Source organism: Leuciscus leuciscus (genome assembly GCF_965113295.1).
Source record: "Leuciscus leuciscus genome assembly, chromosome: 9".
Taxonomy (NCBI): Eukaryota; Metazoa; Chordata; class Actinopteri; order Cypriniformes; family Leuciscidae; genus Leuciscus; species Leuciscus leuciscus.
This window is the reverse complement of record NC_138733.1, coordinates 13,096,342-13,117,034: the sequence shown is the minus strand read 5'-3', so window position 1 is coordinate 13,117,034 and position 20,693 is coordinate 13,096,342. Positions and strand designations below refer to the sequence as shown.

General features: G+C 37.5%; 3 protein-coding genes and 1 long non-coding RNA gene across 9 annotated transcripts; 1 reads left to right on the top strand and 3 right to left on the bottom strand.

Moving 5' to 3' along the window:
- Window positions 1–10: 10 nt before the first annotated feature.
- On the bottom strand, window positions 11–3,029 carry LOC309507154 (potassium channel subfamily K member 13). Its single transcript, XM_082181270.1, has 2 exons — window positions 2,696–3,029; window positions 11–1,080 (listed from the first exon to the last, which is right to left on the bottom strand). The coding sequence occupies exons 1-2, from the start codon at window positions 3,021–3,023 to the stop codon at window positions 158–160; spliced, it is 1,251 nt and encodes a 416-aa protein (XP_082037396.1). The 5' UTR covers window positions 3,024–3,029; the 3' UTR covers window positions 11–157.
- A 2,147-nt stretch (window positions 3,030–5,176) lies between these two features.
- slc37a4a (solute carrier family 37 member 4a) lies at window positions 5,177–15,653 on the top strand. Of its 6 annotated transcripts, XM_082181217.1 has the most exons (10): window positions 5,177–5,398; window positions 7,558–7,606; window positions 7,689–7,847; window positions 9,474–9,706; window positions 11,430–11,673; window positions 12,066–12,224; window positions 13,232–13,317; window positions 13,621–13,734; window positions 13,964–14,102; window positions 14,921–15,653. In XM_082181217.1, the coding sequence occupies exons 3-10, from the start codon at window positions 7,700–7,702 to the stop codon at window positions 15,085–15,087; spliced, it is 1,290 nt and encodes a 429-aa protein (XP_082037343.1). In that variant the 5' UTR covers window positions 5,177–5,398; window positions 7,558–7,606; window positions 7,689–7,699; the 3' UTR covers window positions 15,088–15,653. The 6 variants fall into 6 exon arrangements, with proteins under 6 accessions (XP_082037343.1, XP_082037339.1, XP_082037341.1 ...); XM_082181213.1 differs by lacking the exon at window positions 7,558–7,606 and having other exon boundaries at window positions 5,177–5,394; XM_082181215.1 differs by having other exon boundaries at window positions 5,177–5,394; window positions 7,597–7,847.
- Window positions 10,314–11,417, bottom strand: LOC309507144. The gene is made up of 2 exons (XR_014209042.1): window positions 10,928–11,417; window positions 10,314–10,848 (listed from the first exon to the last, which is right to left on the bottom strand). It is a non-coding gene; the product is annotated as an uncharacterized lncRNA (long non-coding RNA).
- Window positions 15,654–15,702: 49 nt separating the features above from the next.
- On the bottom strand, window positions 15,703–18,375 carry trappc4 (trafficking protein particle complex subunit 4). Its single transcript, XM_082181248.1, has 5 exons — window positions 18,175–18,375; window positions 17,895–18,069; window positions 17,377–17,480; window positions 16,300–16,426; window positions 15,703–16,192 (listed from the first exon to the last, which is right to left on the bottom strand). The coding sequence occupies exons 1-5, from the start codon at window positions 18,347–18,349 to the stop codon at window positions 16,114–16,116; spliced, it is 660 nt and encodes a 219-aa protein (XP_082037374.1). The 5' UTR covers window positions 18,350–18,375; the 3' UTR covers window positions 15,703–16,113.
- Window positions 18,376–20,693: the final 2,318 nt, after the last annotated feature.

Below are 20,693 nucleotides of genomic sequence, written 5' to 3'. Positions count from 1 at the left end.
ATATAAAATATAGAGGTTTATCCTAAATTAAAAGGTAATTTACATATTACTTACAAGTACAATTAAATTCATTACCCTGTTAAATGAAAATCACATTTTCACATATTAATGAAAAAACATTTACAGGTTTTTACTGTATTTCTCCATTCTTTTTACTTTAATTACCAGTATTTTTTTGCATTTTCTCTTGCTGCTGCTGATTTGACATTGTTCTCATATCCTGAGGGTGACAGTTCTTGCTGACAGCACTGAAAACTACCTTCTCTGCATCATACTTTGGCAGTTTTTCCGAATCTCTGATTTCGTGTTCAACGGTTGGGCAGCTGTTCGCTGTGTCCAGGCTCTGGCACACAGTTTCTACTGCAGTGCTGGCACACTTACACTTGCTCTTGGAAGGGTGAGAGGCCTTGACCACATGACAGATGCCGGGATGGTTGCTTGTGTTCTGGATCTGCTGATCGTCCGGTTCTTTGACTTTCAGACCAGCGCCGGAGCAGCAGCCCTCAGACCGACAGCAATGCAGACTGAACAGCTTAGACAAAACCCAGTTCAACATCTGCTTGATGATGATGGCGGTGACGCTGAAAAGAGAGTAGGTGCAGCTCACACCAAGGATGATCATTAAAGAGTTGGCTATCTGGTAGACCCATCGTCCTTCATAATGGGCCTTCTGTCCGCTCACCATGTCCCCGAAACCCATCGTGCTGAAAGCCACAAAGCAGAAGTACATAGACTCTGGGTAGCTCCAATCCTCCATAGTCGAGTACAGGCCAGATGCTCCGCAGTTCACTAGAAATGTAACTGTTGCCAAAATGAGGGTTACATAGTAAACTGAAGGTTTCCAGTCCTCCTGACCGTCTCCATTTTCTGGTTGTGTGTTTAAATGTGGGACAATGTGTTTTTTACTCAGCTTTGTCCTTTGTTTTTGCTTTCGACATCTGCGTGTGAGGAAGGTAATCAGCGTTATCATGCGTTCCAGAAAGAGGTTGAAGAATAGGATGGTGGTTGCGCAGCCTATCAGCCCATAGAAGATCAGAAAGATTTTTCCATTGAGGGTAGCGGGTGCTGCCATCCCAAAACCTGATATGGACACAGAAGTGTATACATACTTTTATTTCTGCCATATAAAGATACTATGAGTAGAAATGCTAAGAGTAGAATGGATATATGCTGTTTCTGAATTCAATCTAAAAAGCAGAATGATAGCCTATAAACAATTAATTTTTGACAGTGTAATTACAAGAAAGTGAAATTATAGTTCTACCACAACAACAACAAAAAAATTTCGTCAGCCTTGAGTATCGTTCCATAATCTTGAGGTGATCTTTTGTTGTGTTACGCAAGCAAGATGACGTGTACGCATTTCATTTTGTGTATTGACAGACTACACTTTACATTGGACATTGTACATTTTAAGATTTGCTTACGTGAATCCATGATTACAAAGCTATTATGATCTGAGCCCTGGGGATTTGAATCAGGAAATTGACTTTCCAGCTATTTCAGCACTGAAAGATAAGCTCAGAGGCTGATAAAACTAGATTGTTGAAGATGGTTATCACGTGTAAACAGCCATTCCACCTTGAAGTGTGTGAACATGCGGTTTCTTCCAAAGCTAATTACTACATCTGTAAAGTAGGAGAAATATTAGTAAGCTTCTTCAAATACAGGGACAGCTGTATGAAGTAAAAAGGTTATTCAGATTATAAATAGACTTTGTCAATAAAGATAATTATGTTAGTGGCTAAATACCAAATTCACACAGATGTTTTAATTACAACTTGTAGTATTATGTTTTATAATTGCAATATTTAGAATTTCAATTAGATGACATGGAAAGTTAAATGTATGTAATTTTATAGATACATACATACATACAAGTAGATTTGCTTTGTCTGTTTTCCATTAGTTTCTCTCTCTCAAAGCCTAGTGGGGATGCACAATTCAGAACACTTTGTTAAGATGGGGTGATACGCCTTTTACATCTCTAAGGGTGTTTTAATACAAAGACTAGTTGACAGTTCTGATAATTTTGTGTGAAAGCACCCCTGGTTTTGTCCCCAGTCTGAGCAAGTGTGAATATTAATGAGTATTAGCATGGCATGCAGTGGGCTGGTATGTCAGTGATCTTTGTCTGGGTTTAACTAATTAAAATTAAGTACAGATTAAACGTACTTCTGTTTTTCAAGTGTTCTGCTCAACTTGAAAGTAGCTGGTTGGCTGGTTGGTAGTTCATTGAAGTGATTTAAGGAGGAATTGTTTAACCGAATCATCCAAACTAACAAACAGGACATTCTATGACAGCAAATTCAATGTTTATATGTGAATAAAAGCCTAAATTCAATATCGTGTCTCTTCAGATAATTTGGAATAAACCACACAAATCATATGGATTAATTTTACAATCTCTTTATGAACTTTTTGAAGCGTCAAATTGTCACTTGCATAGCTGTCTATGGAGGGACAGAAATTGCTCAGATTTCATAAAAATATTAATAAAATCTTCATTTGTGTTCCGAAGATGAACGAGATGAAGAGTTTTACGGGTTTGGTAAGACATGAGGGGAAGTAAATCAGACAGAATTCTCATTTCTGGGTGAACTAACCCTTTAAGAAAGAAAGCAAGAATTTTTTATATATATATATATATATATATATATATATATATAGTCATAATTCACTTGAGCAGACATACCAATAGTGCTGACTACAGTTGCCACAAAGTAAAAAGCTCCTGAGAAATCCCACCGGGGTGTTCGTGGTTCCATTTGAATCCCGGCGGCAATGGCCCCTTCATAGTGTCCCAGGAGCTCACGCAAGTCCTCCAGAGGAACCTGGTGATCCTGAACAAATTCAGCCAGCTGTCTGTTCCATTTGCAATGTGCCTCCAGTTCTGAAGGTCTCTCGAGGGCCGAGAAGACAGCAGCCCCAAACAAGGTGTAGAAAACAATCACAAACCATAACAGAAATATTCGGACGAAGTCTAAGTTGATATGAGACCAAATGCAGTCTTTCCTGCTCATACTAGAATGATCCATTAATATCGAGAAATAAAATGTAAAAAGATGACAAAACCAGCAGGTCTTCAATTGCATTATACCTCCAAAGAACAATCCAAACTTCAAATTTAATATTTATTACCTCTATCAGAATATTTCGCACACCATCCTTAAAAGCTATTGGTCCAAAAACAGATTCAGATTCTGAAGCTGCTGCAGAAAATGCTGTGCTGAGTAGAGCAAAGGTAAACATGATCATCCTTGCCATCTCCCCGCTTATGTACACTTCTTTTATTGTGCTTTATTGCCCTGCCTTTATTACTGTCACACATGGTGGTGTAGACCAGGGGTTCCCAAACTTTTCCATGACAAGGCCCCCCAAAAACCACTAGGTTCTGGCCAAGGCCCCCCTTTTGCAGGATGTTATTGAACCTTTCCTTTTTTTGGAAATAGGCTCATTTTACAACTCCCCCAGAGTTAAACAGTTGAGTTTTACCGTTTTCGAATCCATTCAGCCGAACTCCGGGTCTGGCGGTACAACTTTTAGCATAGCTTAGCATAGATAATTGAATCGGACAGGACCATTAGCATCTCTCTCAAAAAAATGACCAAAGAGTTTCGATATTTTTCCTATTGAAAACTTGACTCTTCTGTAGTTACATCGTGTACTAAGACCGACGGAAAATGTAAAGTTGCGATTTTCTAGGCTGATATGGCTAGGAACTATACTCTCATTCCTGCGTAATAATCAAGAAAATTTGCTGCCCTACCATGGGTGCAGCAGGCGTACTGATATGACGCAGCACCTGAAAATAGGTCTAATAGGTTAGACAAACTTAGTCCCGGTCACGTTGGAAGTTACCGAGCTGGGGACTATTTTCAGGTGCTGCGTCATATCATTACGCCTGCTGCTATACAGCAGCAAAGTTTCTTGATTATAACGCAACTTTACATTTTCCGTCGGTCTTAGTACACGATGTAACTACAGAAGAGTCAAGTTTTAAATAGGAAAAATATCGAAACTCTTTGGTAATTTTTTTGAGCGAGATGCTAATGGTCCTATCCGATTCAATGATCTATGCTAAGCTATGCTAAAAGTGCCACCGCTAGACCCGGAGATTGGCTGAATGGATTAGAAAATGGTAAGACTCAACTGTTTAACTCTGGGGGAGTTGTAAAATGAGCCTATTTCCAAAAAAAGTGGAGTATCCCTTTAATAATAAAATAAACATTATAACAAATCCAACACAGGGAATGAGTGCACCAAACATAACATCCAACAGGACAAGCCTCGACAAGGAATACAAGAAACACTGGGGTTTAATACAAGGGGTAACTGGCAAACAAGACACACCTGGGAACAATCAAAGAACTAATCAACAAGAAAAACTACAGAGGACTCTAAAACATGGTGCAGAACCGGAAATAACATAACAGTCCACACAAAGGGAACACAGGCGGGGATTATGACAAGTCCTCATGTAACATTTCTTATATCAATGTTGTAAACAGTTGTGCTGCTTAATTTTTTATTTTTTTTTGTTTGTTTTTTTTTGTTGAGAAATGGAAAGTTCTAAAAGTAACTTTGCAACTACATGTCAACTACATGAGAGTAGTAGACTGTTAGTTTAGGGTTAGTAGAATAAGTTGACATGTAGTTTCAAAGTTTTTTTTTTAGTCAGAAGAATTGTTGAGGAGCATCAAAATAAAGTGTTAGCAGATATTAGGAGTCTACTAATACTCCAATGAGAGTTAGCTGACATGTAGTTGCTTGTAGTTAGTAGAATTTTTAAAGTGGACCATCAAAACGAAGTGTTACCAAAATCTTTTGTTTCAAATGTCTTTACTGTCACTTTTGATTAATTGAACACATTCCTGCTGTTAAAAGTATTTATTTATTTGACTCCATTCGTAGTGTACATTATATTTTGTTTATAATTTCATATTATCACTGATCATTTAATGTATCATTTTAAATGACACTATATGTAGCTTGTACAAACAGTTGCATAATTCTGCAATTGTAATTTCAATATTTGCATTTATCCCTCCTTGCCCAGTAGTAAACAGTTTGTGTAAATCCATAATTCATGTAATACAAGCACTGCAGAACATTTGAATAATATGATTTTATGAGCCTTAATTTGAGTTGTTTCTCTAACTCGTCCGATAGGTGGAAGCAATGGACTGAATTAGGCTACTAGTTTCACCAGTATTTCAGGAATTTACATTTACAGCATTTAGACGAGATCCACTAATGTCTGACTATAAGAAAAAACATGAACATTTAAGGACCGTGTGTCGGATCGACATGGTTTTGTCGTGGATAAAGGGTTAATGAAAAGTGTTTGCTTGCTGGAACAGACATCCGAAAGGCAACCTCTTGTTCACGGAAGTAGGCATGTTATTATTTTCATGATTATCAGTTATCAGATTTTTTTTTCCACATTACCCTTCTACTAACCTCTTAACTCACAGAAACGACATTGTTGTAACTTGCAGGTTAGTTAATGGATGATTTGTTGTACTGGTTGTGTTGCCACGTTTGCGAGCTGCAGTGTCAAAGCAGCTCACGCGCACTGAGCAGCAGCATTTCCCAACTTTTAACTATTAGTAGGACGAAAAATACCCGTATGTTGTATTACAGTCAGGTCTGCATTATGTTAAACACAAAGCATTTCTGCAAGCAGCAATGTGGCCATAAATGGGATATATGCTACATTTGATTGAACATACTGTTCCTATGATTTTACATTGCTCATAACGTTTGACCGATGCGTGGCGCTGTTGCCATTTTTTTTAAGAAAAAAGAAAAAAAGTTCCAAAACAACAACAACAACAACAACAACAACAAAACTAGGGTTTCATTAATTCAAATTGGGTGGACAGGCTATATGAGTGACCAAGAAAAAATTTTGTAGGCTATAATATTTTACATTATTATAAATGCGGACAGACAGTGTTAAGCAAAAATAATCAAAACATATTGCAATTTGGTTATATTTTTGACCAGATAGCACATGTTGCTAGGTTATGTGTTGATATGGTAAAATACAGCATTGAATGTAAAAATTCAAAATGTCGGATAGGCAATTTGGTGCATTCACATTCACTGCATTCCCTAGTGACATAGTGCTTAGTGAGACCACCGGAGAGGAGTTGTGAAAGGCAGTGAAGTGACGCAACTGATCCCATATAGGTCACATGACAGTGACAACAGTCACAAATCAAGTTTCAAACCAAATGTAGTTGCTACTGTACAGTATGTGAATTCGGATGCGGCTGAAATATCACAAAATAGTGCACATGTGCCATTGACCAAGTAGACATTTTTAAATGTGTGAACAAGTGACTGATTTTAGTTTCAGTGTCTATTTATAATGTAGGGGGCGGGACGCTTTAGATGCTAGAGAGCATTTGATTGGACAGAAAATCTAATGAGAGGCTGAAGTGCAGAGTGATGTCATCAAAATCATTGATCCATATTGGCAGAAGTGAGAGACTGTACGTTTTGAATGCTTATATCTTCTTAATGTGAATTTTGTCATTGTTTTGGAGCTCAATAGCTTATAGATAACAGTAAGGCTAACATATTCATACTAAAAGCCCAAAAACTTACATTTTAATTGCATGCAGACTTTAACGCGTTGCATGCAAAACTGAGTGATGCAAATGGTAAGCCTATGATGCGAATGGTGTGGTGTAAGCTTTTAAAATGCAGTCAATAATGCAATTTCGCTGCATTGACCAACAGAAAGCTGCTTCGTTTGAAAGCGACTTCTGTGTGACCTGTGCATCGCTGTACATATATTGCGAAATTTAACCGAAATGTTGCTAATGTGACCACACCTATTATAGTGGTTTGACCTGTTTTTAGCTGGATTAGCCTGACAAGCTAAGACCTTCCTGATCATCTAAAGAAGAGGCTAAAACCAGTCTGCTAAACCAGCTTTGACCAGGCTTGGACCACACAACTTCTCAGACAGCAACATATTTCGGTCCAGATCCGGCCCGCATCTGGTACACGCACATGTACCAAATGTGGGCCGGATCTATGTTGCTGTCTGGGTTTGGCTGGTTTTACCTTTTTCTTTCTCAGCAGGGAAGTGTTTAAAAGGCTGTAAAATCTACTCTGATTCAAAGCAAGGAATACATTTATTTCAGCGAGAAAACCATATTTCTAGCCTACACAGTTATAATTAGACAGCTTTGTGCTGTTGGTGGTGCACATTTGGTGCTTGACCCCTAAAGAGCATTCACAACCATAGTGCAATCTTACACAACACACGCCGCCAATAGTCAAACCTATAAACTGTCACATACAGACCCTCGCGTCAATCATTAAACTCCTCAGATTAAGGGATCTTCAAAAACACCCTCTACACAACAAGTTTAAGATAACAACAAAGTATAAATAATAGAAAAAAATATTGGCTACAGTAGACAAACGTTTTAGTTCAGTAGAGTACGTAACAGTTTGCCCATGACACAGTTGTTTGCCGGAGAACGCTCCAAAGATCTCTGCCAGGTTGACCATTAACCCTGCCATTGATTACAGCTCTTTCCCCGGACCTCACCAGCTCTTCATGTTCCACAGATCCACACTCGTGAGTTCATAGCCCTCAGATGCTCCTGGTAACTGTCGAGCTGAAGAAGACCCTTACGTTTCCTTCCTTATCATTTTTAAAGTTGTGCCAACCATGGCGAAGAGTGGATATGGCTACTACCGAGCTACTATATTCCTGGCCATGTTTGTGGGCTACACGCTGTATTACTTTAACCGGAAGACATTTTCCTTCGTGATGCCCTCTGTAATGCAGGAGATCCCGCTGGATAAGGATGATCTGGGTGAGCATGTGCAACTAGTAGCTTGTACTTTGTCTTACCTCTCTGTCATGTGCCAACTCATGTTTATAACCTATTACACATGCATTAAATGGAATTGCAGTAAACGAGTATGATAAACAATGGACAGAAGGCATTAAGGCAGTGATATTCAGTGCCCAAATCATCTTGAAATAAACAAAAAGCTCCCAAAAGGATTATTATTCAGATTTAGCGGAATATCAACAGAACATAATACACATTTGAATAAACAGTACACTACCAGTCATTGATCATGTATTTCCTAATAGAGAAAACATGTCATAAACAGACCAATACTATAAATGACATTATTAAGCAGATGTTATAGATTGCATAAAAACAACTCTTGATTAATATGTTAGATAAATTCTATTTTATTTTTAATTGTTAATTTTCCTCAACAGTACCTTACCTTTCAAACGTTTTTTATTTATTAATTTTTTTAATACTTTTATTCAGCAAGGATGCATTAAATTGATCAAAAGTGACAGTAAATATTTGAAATAAATTCTGTTCTTATGAAATTTCTATTCATTAAAAAATCCACAAATGTATTAAGCTGCACAACTTGATAATAATAATAATAATAAAAGTTTCTTGAGCAGCAAATTCTGAATCTGACACTGAAGACTGGAGTAATGATGCTGAAAATTCAGCTTTGCATTACAGGAATAAATTACATTTTAAAATATATTAGAATAGAAAACAGTTATTTACACAATATTAATGTTTTTACTGTATAAATGCAGCATTGGTGAGCAGAAGAGACTTATTTCAAAAACATGTAAAAATCTTACCAAACCCAAAAAATGCTATGCTAGTGTTCAATATGTTTTCTACATATCTCAAATATAATTTTCCACCCTGTTAGTGTGTATGAAATGCAGGTGTGAAAGATTAAACCGACACACCGTGACATTGCTTCCCCCGATGTGACATCTTATTTTGAGAAATTCAAATAGAAAAAAAACATCTCATATGTCAATGCTGCTTTTTAGTTGTGATCTTTTTGGTGTTTTATCAACATATCTTGTTTATTCCCGCTCATACACATTCCACCCTGTTACGTAACATTACCGAACTGAAATTGCATCAAAGAAATCAATTAAATATCAGAAAGTATCAGATATTATATTACAGATTCACAGGTCACTAGCTACGTTCCACTCTGTAAATGTCAGTCATGATTATATAAACATAGAATATAATAAAAGTAGCAACATTTACACACAAATTTGGCCTGTAATGTCATATTCTATTATCATTAATGTCATACATGTGGGCTGATTGAGCTTAACCAGTGTTATTTTCTGAACAGCAAATAAATCCTTTTGCTGACAAAATGTTTAACATGTCATGAGATCGACCACATACAACAACATTAAAATGAGGGAGTCCGCTTTGATGTGTTGCCCCGGATCTACTTTATCAGCTCAGTGATTGAATTGCTCTTATCACTGAATTTCCAGTTCATAAGCCAATGAAGAGTGATAACGCATAAATCATTTCTCTTTTGTCCAATCTTTGCAAACCCATATGTTTTTGAGTGATTCTGAATTGTAATCACTTTCTTCTGAAGTCTAATCAATGTTTCTTTGTGCACTGCAGGTCTTATCACTAGCAGTCAGTCGCTGGCCTACGCCATTAGCAAGTTCATAAGCGGTGTGCTGTCCGATCAGATGAGCGCACGATGGCTTTTCTCTATTGGGCTGTTTATGGTTGGCGGCATCAACGTGGTTTTCTCTCAGTCCTCCTCGGTGGTGGTGTTCTCAGGCCTGTGGTTTCTGAATGGACTGGGTCAGGGTCTAGGATGGCCACCATGTGCAAAAGTACTACGCAAGGTATGGGTCCGTTCCTGTAGTCTATGGACGTGCATTGCACATAGAAATACACATTCACAGGTTATTTATTGGCATCGATGGTTCAATGCAGATCCTTTAACATCCATGGAACCTTTCCATTGCATTAAAAGTTCTTTATTGAGGAAAAAGGTTCTTCAGATTATTAAAATGTTCTTCACACTAATAATTTTATTTTTATTTGAACTGTTAGATGAAAGGTTCTTTGGAGAACAAAAAAGTTTGGGGCTTAATGCTTTTGAAAGAAGTCTCTTTTTCTCATCAAGGCTGCATTTAATTAATCAAACAGTAAAAACAGTAATATTGTCAAATATATTATAATATGCTTTATTTCTGTGATGGCAAAGCTGAATTTTCAACATCATTCAGTGTCACATGATCATTCAAAAATCCTTCTAATATGCTGATTTGCTGCTCAAGAAACATTTCTTATTATTATTATCAATGCTGAAAACATGTTGTACTGCTTCATTTTTTTTTGAAAGAGTGATAATTTTTGGACTTCTTTGATGAAAGATAGAGTGTTCAAAAGAGCAGGATTTATTTGAAATAGAGGTAACTCATTACAATGAGGTTAATTCACAAAAAATTGCAAAAACTGTTCATTGTTAGCTCAGGTCCATTACATAATATTAACAGCTAAAACTTTTGATTTTAATGTATTAGTAAATGTTGAAATTAACATTTAAGATTGATTTATGCTTTAGAAGTATTTATTATTGTTAGTTCATGGTAACTAATGTTAAAGGGATAGTTCACCCAAACACCTGTCTTATTTTCTTCAGTAAAACAGTAAAGAAGATTTTTAGCTGAAACCGTGGTCCTTGGTGATTCATATAATGCAATGGCTACCGTCACTTTTAGAGTAAAAAAAAACACATACAGGCATAACAAAATGAATACCCGTGGCTCCTGACAATACATTGAGGTCTCATAGAGCGAAACAATCAGTTTGTGCAAGAAACTGAACATTATTTATATAACGTACATAGGCCAGTAAGCTGTGCATGCAAACCTCACTCCCATGGCTTCAAGAGGCGCACTAGCGACTGATGCTAGCAGCTGCGGTCTTTAGCGTCCTTGTTAGCGTGCCCACCTCACACGCTGGAGACCCCGGTTCGAATCTCGCTCGGGTTGGGTAGGGTCGGTTATATTTGATTCCGTGATCCGGATGGGAGTAAGGTTTAGGGGGGTGAGTGTAACGTAGGTCAGTAAGAGCTGTGTGTGTAAACCTCACTCCCCTGGTCTCAAGAGGTGCACTAGATGCTGCGGTCTTTAGCGTCCTTGTTAGCACGCTGCCACCCACTCCGGAGACCCTGGTTCTGATCCCGCTCTGAGTGGGTCGAGAAGGACCAGATACATTTATAATATTGTTACCTGGCTGTAATCCATAGCCTCGGCAAACAGTCTTGAGTGTGTTCATGGCAGTCGCATAATGACACCTACATCATAGATGGCCTAAAGTAAATTAACAGCAAAAAAAAAATGTAATAAAAAATTAACTATTCCTTTAACAAATGGAAACTAATTGTAAAGTATTACCAAAGCAGAAATCTTTGTAACATTATAAATTTCACTTATTGTCACTTTTGATCAATCTAATGCAAGAAGTATTGTTTTTTTTAAACTGCAGTGTAGTTTATATAATACCTATATTTTTCAGATTCAGTACTACGTATAATATTGAATTGATTTGTTTCAATAGTGGTTTGAGCCATCTCAGTTTGGGACCTGGTGGGCAGTGCTGTCCTGTAGTATGAATTTGGCTGGGGGTCTGGGGCCCATAATTGCCACACTGATGGCCCAAAGCTACAGCTGGAGGTCCACGCTGTCCATCTCCGGCCTGACCTGTGTGGTCATGTCCTTCTTCTGTCTGCTCATTATCCGAAATGAGCCCAGTGAAGTCGGCCTGCCTAATATTGAAGCTGGTGCAAAGAAAGGCAAAGGAGGTATGAAGACTTCACAATCCTCATGCATGTGCATTTTATATCAGTAGGAAATGGGTTACATTAATGAATTAAAACGAGATGGGAATGCTGCTTCATGTTGTATTAATTTCCCATACTCAGTTGTCTTTGCTATGACTGGTTTTGCTTATATAGGTCATTGCTGTTCTATGACGTTGTGGAAGTCTGCATTAGATCAAAGGTTTCACTCACTAGTTCTTTGAAGAATGAACTATTGGACCAAAACAGAGTACAAAGGGGTGTTTTACTGTGTCTGTGTGTTAATTCATGTTTTTTCTGTCGAAGGTCACTTACGTTGAACCAATGGACTTTTCTGTCTCTCCTCCAATAACAGTTGTAGATTTGATCCATCTGGTCTCTACCTTTGATTTCAGGTTCCAGCAAAAAAGAAAGCACCTTCAAAGAGTTCATCTTTTCTCCCTATCTGTGGGTGTTATCGTTGGGCTATCTGGTGGTGTTTGGGGTGAAGACTGCTTACACTGACTGGGGACAACTTTTCCTCATCCAGGACATGGGCCAGTCAGCACTAATGGGTACTGTGTGTGGTCCAAAGTATTTGGTTTTTAGGCTTCGGTGTAGGCTTCAAGTGTGACCTGATGAGGGTCTTAAAGGTGTGGAAGCTTGTTTCCTCAATGGAATAAAAAATAATAAAGGTAATTGCGACTCATTATCATGCAATTCTGAGTTTATATCGCAAGATTGTGAAAAAGTCTGAATCGCAATTGCAAGAAAAAACTTAACATAATTGTGAGATGAAAAAGTCGCAATTACCTTTTTTATTTTGTGGTGGAAACAAACAAACAAACAAACAAACAAACAAAAAACAGATTTGCAAGAAGTACACTTTGAATTACGAGAAAGTCAGAATTACGAGATGTAAACAGATTTATGAGAGAAAAAGTCTGAATTGTGAGATGTAAACTCAGAATTATGAGGAAAAACATTTGAATTGTGAGATGTAAACATTTATAAGGGAAAAAAAGACAGAATTGCAAGATGTAAACAGATTTATGAGGAAAAAAGTAAGAATTGTGTGATATAAACTCAGAATTATGAGGAAAAACTTTTGAATTGTGAGATGTAAACAGATTTATGAGGGGAAAAAAGTCAAAATTGCGAGATGTAAACAGATTTATGAGGAAAAAAAATAGAATTGCAAGATATAAACAGATTTTTGAGGAAAAAAGTCAGAATTGTGAGATATAAACAGATTTATAAGGAGAAAAAAAAAAAAATCAAAATAGCAAGATATAACCTCGCAATTTTGAAAAAGAGTCTGAATCGTGAGATTAAAAAGTTGCAATTACCTTTTTAATTTTTTTATTCTGTTGCAGAAACAAGCTTCCATAGATAGGTGCAGCTTTTTGTACTATGAAGACATTTTCAGCTCTAAAAGTCAAAGTATGTTTTGATAGATACTTTCATAATAGTTTTATTTTATATTTCTCTTGACATGTCCTCTTTAAGAAATTGCCTGCTAAGTGTGTGATGAGACTTTTGGGTTATGGACAGAAATGTGTTTTGCTGCTGATTTTCACAGGCAGTTCCTTTATGAGTGCCCTGGAGATGGGAGGACTGCTGGGTAGCTTAGCCGCAGGATTCCTGTCAGACAGGGCCGTTTCAAAGGTGAATTTATACTACCAATATCTATTTAAATGAAATCCAAATACCATGCATGACAAACAATGAGCCATAAAGTACGACCACAGTGTACTTTTTTCCCCCATGATTTTTTGATGAATAGAGAGTTCAAAAGAACAGCATTTATTTGAAAATAAATCTTTTGTAACATTATAAAAGTATTTACTGTCACTATTGATCAATTTAATGTGTCGTTGCTGAATAAAAGTACTAATTTCTTACTGACCTCAAACTTTTGAACAGTAGTGTATCTAAAGTGGTGGATTTTTCCCTCTCTTGTATTTGCAGCATGGATTACGTCTGTATGGAAACCCTCGCCATGGGCTCTTGCTCTCTATGATGGCTGGGATGTGTGTCTCCATGTACCTCTTCCGCACTACTGTCACAGCACACAGCTCAAACGTAAGTTCAGTATCTTTACACAAATCTGACAGATAATATTGATGACTCATCCTGTACTACACATATTTTTGTCCAATCAAATGCTTCTAGTAGAGAATGTCCCTCCCCCTAGTACCACCTTCCAATGACTAGCAATTGTGTCAAACAAACAAATGAAAAACGACAAACCTGCCCAAACTGCATTGATGGGTTCTGTAATGTACTGGTTTCATTATAATTTTACACACAGGTCTGGATTCTTTTGTTGGGTGCTGCTTTTGGCTTTTCCTCCTATGGACCGATTGCCTTGTTTGGAGTTCTTGCGAATGAAAGCGCTCCATCGAACTACTGTGGAACCTCGCATGCCATTGTTGCCCTGATGGCAAACGGTGACCATTTTCTCCATTTTATTTCATAGTCCTCTGTCCACACTGATGCTTTTGCTGCAAAATTTATTCTACAAGTATGTTTTTATCTGTCAGCTACTTGTAGAATACAATAAGCAGTATAACATCAGTGTTAGGACTTTTATTCTGTGTTTTCTAGAGTATATATTCTATTAGCATTAGGATTGGGTATCGTTTGAATTCTAACAATTCCGATTCTGCTTATTGATTACGATTCCAATAAAAAAATAAATAAAAAAATAAACATTTCAGTGTAGCTGCTGTATAAGGAACTTTTGCCTATGGTTTAAAAATACCATAGCAAAAACAACTCGCCTAACAAATATAAATGTCAAGCATTATTAAAGACAAGTAAACAAATAAACAAATCGGCAATCGCACAATTTTAGGCTGCTGTCACTTTAAGAGCTGCACGGATCCAATATACTGTTACACATGCGTTTTTTCCCCCAGTTGTTTACATAGACTTAAGACGCTGTGTTTACGAGGATATTTTGACTTAACTTTGTGTGTATTTGTCCGTTCAAGTGCAAAAAAACACGAAAGAGTCAGTATAAGAGGTGGCTTTCTGTGAGCACGCTTTGAATGTGTGCGGCACAGAAAACAGTGCACGTGTCTTCTTGCGCTTGAATGGTTTAAAGTCATGTTAGAGGAATCGATAAGATGAATCGAATTTTTATATTTTAAAACAAGTATCCGATTCCCTTCCCAAATTAGCGTTACAGAAGTGGTTACATTTACGTAGCCAGTTGCCTATTTCAAAGAATACTAATGTGCTTTTGTGTTTGTTTTGCCCACAGTTGGCGGTTTCCTGTCAGGGTTGCCATTTGGCACCATTGCTAAACACTACGGCTGGAACACAGCATTCTGGGTAGCAGAAGTAGCCTGTGCCGTCACCACAGTTGGATACTTCCTGCTCCGAAATATACGCACAAAGATGGGAAGCGTACCCAAGAAGGAAGACTAAACATTGATTAGAGTATTTAAATGTCTTTTCGCTTGTTTTTAAGATACGGTATAAAGGGCACAATGCAAAATTGCTGAAAATGTCTAGGATTTAACTTTTGTGTTTATGAAAAATGGATGAATTCAATGTGGATATCTATTCCCAAGATATTACATTATATTTTTACCAATGTACAAAATAGGATACCATGTTGTGTCACTTTCAGAAACACATTGTTATTTATTCTGTTCATTTTAAAAACGGATAACAGTATTGTACATTGTTCATTTTACTTGCATTCCAGAACTCAATAATGAATTGTTTAATATAAGGCATGTTAAAGCCATTTCTTTAGTGGTTTTAAATGACTGCCATTAAATCAGTTAGAATAACATTTATTTCTTGTACTTTTCATCCGTTTCAGAGCTTTAACTGGTCCTACCTCTGTATCTGTAGTATTACAAAATCATGTAATGTGTGTGATGAAATACGTGACCTAACCATAAGTTATATCATGTGACTGTTTAATGCACAATGAAAGCACAATGAAATGAGTTTATATAAATAAAAGATTTACATATTCATGATATTATTGTTTGACCTTCTTTTAAACTTTTGGACTGAAAGGATCTGAGATACAGTAGACTTTTTTTTATATTCTGTTGACAGAACGCAAATTACAAGTAAATTTAATTTAATTTGGATAGACACCAATACTTTTTCAATGAAACGTATTGAGCATGTTGAGCCCCTCCATCTTGTTTAGAAGTTCTGCGCAAGATCACATTACAAACTTAAACTGTAAACATGTACATTATTTACAAAGGTTATGTCTCACTGTAAATGTGGGACTTAATTTAAAAAAAGAGCATAAGAGAGCCAGTTACAGTGGTCTTAAACTGAGTTAAATCATTTAAGCTTGAGAAAAAATCCTGGAAAGGATGGAAATCCTTATGGCAGCAACCCAATCATTTCTCTGGACAGGTTTGACTGCAGAACTTCTGGAGATCCTGTCAGGTGGATGAACACGCTCAATGCAAGTCCAGTTCAGGATCCGGGTCCAAATGTCCCAGCTTTCTCTGCTATTTCCAGAGCCATCTTTAGGTTTTGGTCAAAAAGCTCACATCTGAAAGAAACAATGATTTTTTTTTTGTTATACACAACCTTGTTGCATCAAATACTAGCATGCAAAGCTCCTAAAATCTATAATGTTTGTAATAATAAAAAAAACACCTGATAGGCATCTCTAAAGAGTAGAAAGGATTCTTCAGTGCAAAGTCTGAGTAGATTTCATAAATCTTTCTTAGGAGGGCATCGATGCCAGACTGCCGAGGGTCTGCCAATACAATGAACTTTATACCTGCAAAAATACAAACAAAAAGTTCTGTCAGAATCACTGGTTTTGTTTGGCACCAAATTAACACATCATTCTATGACTTAAAGGTGCAGGAAGCGATTTCTGAGAAACGCTGTTGAAAGTGGATCGGACCGAGCAGCACAACACACTTGCAGCCAATCAGCAGTAGGGGGCGTGTCCACTCATGATGGGGAGGAGAGTGAGCCAATCAGCAGTAGGGGGCGTGTCCACTCATGATGGGGGAGAGAGAGTGAGCCAATCAGCAGTAGGGGGCGTGTCCACTCATGATGGGGGAGAGAGAGTGAGCCAATCAGCAGTAGGGGGTGTGTTCACTCATGATGGGGGAGGAGAGAGAGAGGGGAGATTTAAAGAAAGCCTGTTATAAGAGAGATGGCTGAGAGACATTACAAAAGAGAAAAGGTCAGAGGAATATCATTGGCAAAAGAAGAGTTATGATCAGGCAAGAGCTTGTTAATATTAGAAAAACTTTCCAGTGCTGGAGGGACTGAAGTTGGAAGGCCTGAAAACGGACACTGAGATTGTGTTATTTCTTCTCCATACGTGAGTAACATTGGTTTTGCGGTTTCACAGAAACAGATATGCTGTTGTTGTAATGTTAGCTGTAGTAACAGGACAGTTTTGAGGGTCATTTGTCTGGAGATGCTGACGACTAACAACCAACTCCTGCCTGTACTCTTGTGTGCTGTATGTTAATTTTTTTGTCCTTCCTTGTCATTCGTTCATCATTTTCACGAAGCATTATTTTGCTTCGCTTCAGCTATGATAAAGAGACACCCAATCTTGCATTGCGTGTTCGTGCATTTTGGGGGAGGAGCAATGAACGGAGGGGTGTGTTTGTTTGGGTTGATTTCAAATATCAACAGTGTTTCTCAGAAATCGCTTACTGCACCTTTCATATCATTTTGTCATTTCAACAAGAGAGAAAAATAGACCTGTGAGTGTTTGAAAGCAGTGCAGTTTAAACATATCCGTCTCCAGCATTTCAATACCAGAGCTGCCAACTTCAGGCGACAACTGTGATCCAATGGCAAACAGCCTTAGAAAAGACAGGAAAAGATACATCTAATAAAAACAAGTCAGTTTCAAAACACGTAACAGCATCTTGATGAAAAGTTTATGGTTGCTATGCTTCCGATTATGTTTTATCTATATCGCACTACTGTTCACAAATTAAAAGTCAGTCAGTTTCTTTTAAAAATTATAATGTTGCAAAGGACTTCTATTTTAAAAGAAATGCTTTTCTTTTTAACTTTATAATCATTAAAGAATAATGTATCAGTTTCCACAAAAATATTAAGCAGCACAACTCTTTTCAACATTGATAATAATAATAAATATTTCTGATATTATGCAGATGCCTTTTGTGTTTCAATGAAGAAAGTAAGTCAGACAGGTTTGAAACAACATTACAATAAATTAGTGAAATATCTATTTAAGGAAATATACTCACGAGTGAAACATTGAGGCCAGCATGAGTTTCTCATTGGACGAGAGTCTCTGTCGGCCGAATTTGATGGACACCGGATAGTTAGCAGGATCTTTCAGATATTCCTGTATCTCCTTCCCTTCAGCCGTGTACTTGCCATTCACATCCACTCCGTTAATGGAAAGAAGCGCGTGACCGACTGCACAAAAGAAAACAATTCATTTAATTCACAAGAACAGAAGGTTACCTGAACTACAGATGTGTATTAATACATGGGATGGTTTGCAGACACATAAACACCCACCTCTGATCCCGTCCCGCTGTCCGAATGACACAACTACCTTCTCATCATGAATCTTTAAAACTAAATCAAGAGGAAAGCTGAACGTTTTTTCGACTTCAGTTCGAGGTACATAATTATCGTATTGGTAGATGAGTCCACCAGCCTTATTGACAACATATACACTGAAGATCGCCATTTTCTTCCTGTCAATGGGGCAGTCATGTGACTTTGTGGCATGCATGGGGAAATAAAGTTAAAAAAAAATAGTAAACAGGCAGACAATGCAAGACCGCACACATAAATTATATTTTAAATATAACAATATTATTATCATGCAGTATTTTATTTTGTAAAGGGTTTCATTAATGTGTTTGTAGTTTGATTTTGGAAACTACATTTCCCATAAAACCCTGCCCACCGAACGCACTGATTGGCCAAGGCTTATATTTTATTTCCAGCATCTTTCCTGTAATAATTATCTTATTTTAACGTATTTAACTTATCATTCGATTCCAGTATCATTCTTATTACGGTGTAAATTATTATCCAAACCGCTTCTGAAGAAGAGTAAGGAGAAAGCGCTGCCACATGGTACCTGTTACTTTCCTCCGCGCTTTCAGGATGGACTAATCACGGTTGTTTCTGATGAGTCATAATAAAGAACATATATTTTGTGCCCATTTAAATTTTTAATTCAGTTACCAATCTTTAATTCATTATTTTTAACGTTTTGATTTTCACATGTTAAAGACTTAACAAAATCTACATAAGTTACAGTTTGAATTGAGATTCCTGTTTCTGAGCTCCCACGCGCCCTCTGGAGGCAATGTAAACTTTCGTGGGAAATGGTGACGAATTCAGAACATTCCTAATCCTAACATATAACTTAACTATCTAAGTGAAATATGTAAATAATCCCAGTTATGAGTAGTTATATAATGTTTAGCTATAGTAATGCTACATTCTTATTTAATCTTTTGAACATTCTTGCATCAATGTAAGTTCAGTAGGCTATAAAGATTTTGAATGGTCTTGTTTTTAAAGCAAAAGACCAAGGTCTACACGAAGAAAGACGACAAGACACTCATCCGATGACCTCCTGTTCTTCATGCCCTCAATCGTGTTCTCTGAGCAGAGATAAAAGAGCAACTTGAGAAACAAACGTAACGAACAGGTAAACGTTACTTTTCAGGTAGGCCTACTGCAAATACAAACCCAGAAGAACCTGTGAAAATCACATTTTACATTAGTTTACTTATTACTTATAATTTAAAATAATAATATATATATATATTTAAAACTTTTAACAAGTTTATTATTAAAATGCTTTATATCAGACTAATCTCCATTGCCATTAAAGAAACGGTATGTGATTTGTTCCAGATTAATTTTTTAATTTTTTTCATGTTGCTGCCTGATTGAAAATCTGTAGAAGGCGTAGGATTATAAAATGTTCGTCCAATCATTGCATTCGATCCGAATGTCCTACCTGCCTGTCAACATATGTTTTTCCATACCTCCGCGCACCTGCTCGCGCAGACGTCACACGTCATAAGCGTGTTTCATGATATACAGAGTTAGACAGACGTCAGTCACCGAGCACCACAACTGAAACAGCAGACGCCTTTTACAGTTCCTCCTGAACCAAAACAACAAGCTTATGCTGCGTTTACGCAGGGGGGCAGGGTTTCATATTATTTTGAAGTTTCCCCGGGCGCCGCCATTGGCTAGCGGACCATCACCTGCTGTTAGCATCCCATTGACTCCCATTCATTTTGGCGTCACTTTGACAGCAAATAACTTTACATCTCGAGGCGTTTAAAGACTCCATTTGTCCATTATTTATTTCTAAAGAAACACGAAAATGTATAAAAGGCTCCATTACCTTGTATCTTACGTCATGGCCCCGTAGATGCAGTTTTTGTAAAAATAGGCTAACGATTGCGTCATAACCACGCGACTCTCTGTCGCACAGTAGAGAATTACCGTATGGACAGGAGGAGAAGCTCGCGGGCAATCGGGGGGACGTGGAGTCAAAATGACAAAATAATTAATCAGAATACCTAGCAAAAGTTTCTCCTGCTCCTAGCTCATGGACACCTCCTACTCACACTCTCCGTCTCTGCAAGATTCGGAAGGGAATGAATCAGATTTCTCTTTCCACAGCTACTAGAAGACAGACGGGTTGCTCACGTCACATCTACGTCGTCAAGCTCAGTTTGAGTCTGCGCAGTACGCTCGACCATCAGGAAGTAAGTGCTTCTAATTTACTTCACTTTTCTCCGTTGAATCTAATGGGGTCGCTGTGTCCAGTTTATATACTGTCTATGCGTTTACGCCATAACTACTGTAATTTGTAAGAGACGGAAACCCGTGACGTTATACTTGGAGCAGTTTGTAACTCAAATTTATGCGATTCAATGGCAACACTATCAATGGCAAAATTAATCTGCAGGTGATACAGGTCAGTGCTCTTTAAGTTGTTTATGTTCATTATTATTGTAATGTTACGTGCTTTGAGATATGAGGTAGTTTACCGC

Bases quoted from the DNA above. Each gene is read 5' to 3' on its own strand.
- trappc4 (XM_082181248.1), bottom strand. From the start codon at position 18,349: ATGGCGATCTTCAGTGTATATGTTGTCAATAAGGCTGGTGGACTCATC. The intron at 17,481-17,894 runs GTGAGTATATTT...GTCTTTTCTAAG, and splicing joins CTGGCCTCAATGTTTCACTC to GCTGTTTGCCATTGGATCAC. The intron at 16,193-16,299 runs GTGTTTTTTTTA...TGTTTCTTTCAG, and splicing joins TCTTTAGAGATGCCTATCAG to ATGTGAGCTTTTTGACCAAA.
- slc37a4a (XM_082181213.1), top strand. From the start codon at position 5,337: ATGAAAAGTGTTTGCTTGCTGGAACAGACATCCGAAAGGCAACCTCTT. The intron at 5,395-7,688 runs GTAGGCATGTTA...TCATTTTTAAAG, and splicing joins GCAACCTCTTGTTCACGGAA to TTGTGCCAACCATGGCGAAG. The intron at 11,674-12,065 runs GTATGAAGACTT...CTTTGATTTCAG, and splicing joins TGCAAAGAAAGGCAAAGGAG to GTTCCAGCAAAAAAGAAAGC.
- LOC309507154 (XM_082181270.1), bottom strand. From the start codon at position 3,023: ATGAGCAGGAAAGACTGCATTTGGTCTCATATCAACTTAGACTTCGTC. The intron at 1,081-2,695 runs GTATGTCTGCTC...TGTCCATATCAG, and splicing joins AACTGTAGTCAGCACTATTG to GTTTTGGGATGGCAGCACCC.